The sequence below is a fragment of the Phyllostomus discolor genome, chromosome 2 (assembly GCF_004126475.2).
Source record: "Phyllostomus discolor isolate MPI-MPIP mPhyDis1 chromosome 2, mPhyDis1.pri.v3, whole genome shotgun sequence".
Taxonomy (NCBI): domain Eukaryota; kingdom Metazoa; phylum Chordata; class Mammalia; order Chiroptera; family Phyllostomidae; genus Phyllostomus; species Phyllostomus discolor.
Window position 1 is genome coordinate 52,005,137 of NC_040904.2, and position 6,712 is coordinate 52,011,848.

Sequence of the window (6,712 nt, forward strand, 5' to 3'; positions counted from 1 at the left end):
AATGGTAATAAGAAGCCATAAAAGGAGTAATTTTTATTGGCTGCTTGTCACAAGTACTGTCTCTTGGGTAAAAAGGAATACTTTCATCTTTAGTTAAAGTATTTTTAAATGTGAAAGATGTAAATGTTGAATATCAATATATCTTATGATTTTTCTATAAAGTAAAATGCTTTGCATTTTTTACTTTACATCACTAGCTTTGAACCAGTTGTTTACTTTGTTAATTCCCACTAACAGGTTAAATTGTGTTAAAAGGACAGAAATATTTGTTACTCTGCTCATTATAACCTATGTTTTAAAATAAGAGTTGTATGATTAAGTTAGCAGTGAAGTGGAGTAAATTACCATTTTTCATTTTTAGTACTAAGAGATTGACATGTACAGTGAATAGTTTGCATTTGTGAGGAAAACCTTTACACTTCAGAGAGAAATTATAGATTTTGTTTTGGAAGTCTATAAACATGAAAACCTAAAATCAAATAAAATAACATAAATCTGTCTAATGGTGCCGGTGTTTCTAAACCTTCCTTTCTTCATTCACAGCTAGAAAAGTAATTTTTATATGTATTTTAAAATGTTATTGCCCTTTTCATGTTTGTTGCAAATATTTCCTACAATTTCTTTTGTCTTTTAACTTGAGAACATTTTGACATAAAGGTATATATTTTAATGTGGTCATGTTTGCTGATCTTTTCCTTTGTAACTCTTCCCATTACTTTATACCTAGAAAGTCATGTCTCAGCCTAAGGCCAGTTAAATATCTGAGTTCTCTTTTAATTTTGTTAAATAGTTTTATTATTTTATATATTTTCTTCTGTTCTAGGTATTGCTAACACTGAGTCCTTGGCTGGACTTGAGAATCTAAGAACTCCTTATAATTCTATACATAATTGTATATACATGCATTTTTCTGTGTAAGATTCCATAACTTCTATTAGAATCTTAGAAGAGTCTATCATAAATCTCACCTTCCTTTTCCAAAAAAAAGATGTTAACACCTACGAGTATAATCCATTTGACCTTCATTTGGATATAAGGTGGTGTGTGGTGCCAAGGTCCTCCTTCCTCCCTTTTCCCAAACAGTTAAAAGTGTCCCAGACCACTTACTGAGTAATTATCTTCTGTGATTCGTAATGCCTTTGAAAAATAAATGTTTTTAATTTTATCTCCTTTTATCTCCACAGAGAAAGTTAGAGAAATTCAAGAAAAACTTGATGCTTTTATTGAAGCTCTTCATCAGGAGAAATAAATTGTAATAAGTGAGTAAAAGTCCTCTTTCTACATTGGTACTGACTAAATGCAAAATTTATATGTTAAAAATGTGTCATTCTCCTTCACCACGTACTACTTGCTCCTTAAAAATAGTTTTAACAGTAGGCATCTCTACATTTTGTGTGTTGTATAATGTTATTTTAAATAACTCATTCACTTTCGAACAGAACTAAAAATATTCTCTACAACTCATTTTGAACAGAACAAAGGTGAACAGGCTAAAATATTTTATAATATGTAGGTAGCTCATAAATTTCCCTCATATAAAAATTGAACTCCTCATTTTATTCTTTGTTCATGTTCGGTGGGTAATTATGTATATATTAGTTTGTAAAACTTTTTATTTGGCTTGACTAAGAATTTTATTAATTGTTCTTAATCTTATTCTCTTATGTTTAAAACATTTAGATAAACCTTCTTCCTATTTAAAGTAACTCAGGTAGCCTTAGAACTTACTGCTCTCCCGGCGTGGGACTCCTTTGTCTAGTTCTGCGGTCCGCCGGCACTGCCAGCGTGTTCCCCATGAAGTGTTGAACATTGGGAGACTCTGCTTAGTAGCAGAGTCAGTTGTCAATTATTGCTGAAGAATTATGATTAGGTCTTTTTTTGTTAAAGAAGTTTAGAAAGGGAAATGCTATGATTAAGACATGATTATTTGTTTAAAATATTTAACTAATCACTTTATCTGTGAGCCATATCCTATAGGCAGCCTGTAACAGTCAGAACTGGAAGGAGTAAAAAATGTAAAAGATTCTCTCCCTAGCTGCACTGAAAAGGACCTTAGACCTCAAACCACCTACCCGCCCGTACTGTGGGGGCAGTGTGGCTAAGAAAGGCTGGAAAGGGAAGCAGGACTCTGTCTGACAGTACACCAGCAAGGGCTGAGAGAAAGAAGTTAGAATGCTTTCGATTACTGCTTTGTAACTGTTTTGTTTGTCCTTTTTGTAAGACAGACGGTCAGATGTATACAAAAATGTATCTAGAAATTAAATATCAATAATCTTTAACACAGGCCAAAAATAATTCATTGTTTTTAAGTGTCTGTGTTTGTAAAAATCTTATACAACTTCGTGTATGAATTTTTTTTTAAATCAGTGTTACGATATCACCTTCCTCATCATAATTACTATCTTTAGCTAATGTTAGAGATAAACATTTTGACAACCTTCTTGACTTGGAGATTCTCTTCAGCACAAAAGTTCATTTGATTTTTTGTTCACAAATGTGTTTTGTTGGGGGGAGAGTCATGATGTCACAGAAGCCCCACTAAAAATATACGCAGCATTTCTGTCTTTTTAATGAAACGAGGAAGCCCAAAGCCAGCCATTGCTTTGCATGATAGTTAGCGTCACTTCCCCACGATGTCGGCTGTGATGTCTAGATTACTGTTGCTGCTGGAACAAGCCTTTTCCTGCCCGGCAGTCTGCCCCAGGAGGCCGCCAGGGCAGCCTGAAGAGCCAGGCAGTGGTGGCATTTGTGGGCAGGGCAGCCATCCCTGCCACCTTTGTTCCCTGCTTGTCTGTGGCTCCTAGGGCCCTTCCCGTCCCTCGGGGAGTTTGCCTCTGTGAACCATTACAAACATCTGTGAATTAGACAGATGATCTGTTTTAATGTACCTTTCAAATCCGTTTTAAAGAGAAAATCTGGCAAAATGGTGGCCTTGCTTCATTCTGATCATTTTATAAAAGTGACTGCGCATCTGAAAGAGTAGTTCCTCAATGATCATTTTAACATATGTGGAATTCCTCCGCCTGATAGTTTTAAGTAACGAATTCTGACACTTGCTGAAAATGTTTATGCCCAACACAGTCCTGTGCAGATTCCTTCTACCGATCCATTTTAACATATTGTGGTTTTACTTTTTTCTCTAAGAAATGAACTTGAGTATTTTTTATTCATATGCCATTTTGATGAAATTATATTAGATTATGGTAGGTGATATTTTAAATTTAATAAAACTAGCAAATTGCAAACTTAGGCAGTTAAGCTTCAGCATTTTAGAGATCATGCAGTAATGTCTCCCCAGACCTAAATTTATCAAATGTGTTTATTTTCACAGATTCCTACTCATAATATCATCACCTCAGCATATATCTCTGAAGAAAGAAAACTACAAAGTCTTTTGTCCTGCCTTTTTCCCTCCTGCTATCACACCTTTCTAACCATAAAATAAAGTCATGGGATAAAAATAATTTATGTGTGTTAGAGGCACTTTACCCACCAGCTGCCTTTTGAACAGAAGAGCAGGGAAACGGCGTTAACATCCGATTCAGGCTGTACTGAGGTGGCAGATCGGGATGGAGTGAGTGGTCTGACCGCTAGTTTCAGTCCTAAAGAGAAGAAACTCGCTCTCCTGCTTGTCGTCTCACTTGTGGCAGCACTAATCCAACTCATGCGTCAGCTGGTGTCACTCCATGCCAGTTCCTTGTCCAGAACGGGAATGCTGGGTGTTCTGAGATAACACTTGCAGCAGTTTTCTGAAAGCTGTCAACTGTGTATGAAGTGATGGTAACCCGCTAAGTTGCTGTCCGTGTCTGTAATGTTCTCTGTCCAGAAACTCTCTGACCATTATAATTCAGTTTATATTCTTCATGTGAAAGAAAACTAGTTAACAAAAGAACCCCTCAAATGGGGTAATTTGGATTACAATTCCGTGTACATTCAGTGAAAGAGATTTCAACGCTTGTTGACAGTTTAGAGAGTTGCCTTAGAAGCTAAGTCACTCGCAGCTTACCTATTTGATTCCGCTGATGTTTTTCTGCTCTGTATCTATTTGAAATTCATTTGTTTTGGATGTTAAGCTAGGCTTTTTGTTAACAGTGGTTTTTTACCTGTTGACAGATCTATTGGTTTGTGACACGGGATAGGGAAGACTAAGAATAATCAATTGAGTAATTACATTTTGACTGTTGTCAAACATTTCAACTAGGCATCAGGAAAAGGCTTTCTTTCATAGGCCTATATTTTAAATAGAAATTATTTCAACAATCAGAATAATGTTCACCATCCCCTGTTAACTGAATATTTAAAGAAAAATAAAAAGTTTAATTTACTGTAGTTCAATTACAATAATACCCTCACAACATTTTCACGTTTTATATAAGTATTTTTATTGGCTAAAGGACTTTAAAGCAAACAAATATGCCATTTTTTACTTCAAATGTTTTACTCATTTAACTCTGCTCTTTGCTGCCATTTCATTAAGCCTTTATTATTCTAATCAAAGTGCCCATTGTGTAATAGTTTTTATTTTATAGTTTGCAGTTTTCTAAGAATTATGTTTTGGTGAAAGTTCCCTTGCCACTTGGCGCTTTTCTTTTTTTAAATTTAACATCACTACATCCTTCACTGTGATCTCTCTCAAGATCTGACACTTAATATGCAAGTTTGAAGCCTATCACAAAGTATTTCAGAAACTGAGAGTTCAGTAAATACTTGGTTTATGCTATTTAATAAAAAAAGCAGACGCTGCTTCCAGCAGCTAGGAGCAGTAGACATCGTTATTTGGTGGATGAATAGTCAAGAGCACTCCCTGTGTCTGTCAGATTTGGGGACGGTGAGGGGACAGAAAGGGGGCCCCCAGTGTTCTGTGCCAAGATTAGGAGGTGACCTCCCTGGCTGACTCCTTCTAACCAGTGCTGGCCAGCGGGGAAACCCCTCCCTGAAGCAGACACTGTGCAACCATTCATTCTCTGGTAGCTGTGAAACACAGCCACTTCACACACCTGCAGGTCTGTGTCTGAGTCAGAAAGGAAACAGGACCATATTTATTTCTGTGAGCTCTAGGTAGGAAAAAAAATGCCTTCAGCTCTGTGTTCTTTGGTTTCTCCCAAGCAAAAGGCTGGTATCATGGAAGTACTTTTGCCACATCCCTTTGTGTAAATTTAAGAAAGGGGGGTGGGGTGTCTTTATTTCTTTTGAGATCAGTATTTGTGATTGAAATATATAAATAGATGATAAAAATGAGTATTATTAAAAATACTATATAGGACTCCAGACATTTTCCCACCCTCATCAGTAATATGACATCTCTCATGGATGATATATATTTTCTTTTTTTGCTGATCTCACACTAAGCATGCCTGTTTTTTTTTTAAAGCCAGGTACTTAATTAAAAACATGTTAATAAAAGAAAATAATAAAATTCAGATTCTCAACAGTAAATCCTTGTGTTGTGTCTGTAGTTCAAAAACTACAAATGATTCAAATTTAAACAAATCACTTCAGAAATTCAATGTACAGAAATTAAATTCTAACTAGACCAGGAATTATTTGTTTCTCATGTCGGGATTCGCAAAGAATAGCGTGAACAGAGCTCTCTGTGGAAGACTGGACAACTGCAGAGAAATGTCTGAAATTCACCTAGCCAGGGCACTGATGTAGAAATCCGACTGTGGGGGCGGTGCGCAACAGGACACAGTCTTCCAGGCTTCACGGCCGAGCCTGCGGGCCTATGAGACCGTCTCCCCGTTTCAGTGGCTTGACTGTATTCTCTCCTCCTATTAGACCCCTCTTCCAGGCTTTAGTCCAACAGACTCCTTCCCACAAGTAATTTGTCCTCCAAATGCCAATGTGTAGAGTGAAAAATGAGTAGGGAACATGGCAGAGAATGGTGTTTCCTAAACTTACGATTTGGGAATGTTATACTTGATGGTAAGACTCAGAATGTAGGTTTAAAAGATAAATTCCTTAATTAGTTTATAATTTTATATTTATTTATTTTAGATTTATTTATCTGTGTAAAGAAATACGGTATTTTAGTTTTCTAATTGAGGGGATCAAAGTAATGCTCTTTATCTCAATTCTCTAAGCTGGTATAAGCTGTAGTTTCAGGTACTTGAGCAGTGTGGAAATGTGCTTATAAATATGCTTACCTGCTGAACAATCATGGCTATGTTTAAATACTTCAAACAACATTGTTTTTACTTGTGCAGTGTGAGTGAACTTTGTATTATTTTTTAAAGCCTTCATACTACATGTAGATGTTATTGCAATTTATCTTTTGCCTGTGCTTGATTTAAGGTCATTTGTGTAGATGAGTAATTAAAGATATTATCTAAAGAGAGCATCTTTTAAGTTTTCTCTGTTCTAATGATGGAGAGAGAGACCTCTTCACCTACGGTCATAATTTGACCCCCGGGCATAGCCAGATCCGTGGGATGACAAGCCTCTGATGTGACTCTTCTCTGAAAGCCCTAACTTCACGTCTCACACGTCACGGTTGTAATCTCATGGTCAGACAACACCTTGTTTTTCATGTCTTGATACTTGTCAAAACGTTTTGGTATTTGGGGGGGTAAAATATACCGAAAATGCCAGCGTGTTTAGTTAGTTATACATGAGTCATAACTAGGTCTTAAAACTAAGTAACCTTAAAGATCACCAAATTCTATCTACCACCTGATTATGAACTCCCATTTCTCGTTTCTCATTTATTATT

General features: G+C 36.2%; 1 protein-coding gene across 1 annotated transcript in view; it reads left to right on the plus strand.

Moving 5' to 3' along the window:
* The window catches only part of OPA1 (OPA1 mitochondrial dynamin like GTPase), a 93,466-nt gene extending 87,129 nt beyond the window's left edge, over window positions 1–6,337 (plus strand). Inside the window, exons 30-31 of the mRNA XM_036017853.1 lie at window positions 1,185–1,259; window positions 3,332–6,337. Of these exons, the coding sequence (XP_035873746.1) occupies window positions 1,185–1,249 (65 nt within the window). The 3' untranslated portion in view covers window positions 1,250–1,259; window positions 3,332–6,337. The remainder of the gene's footprint in view (window positions 1–1,184; window positions 1,260–3,331) is intronic.
* The last annotated feature ends 375 nt before the right edge of the window (window positions 6,338–6,712 follow it).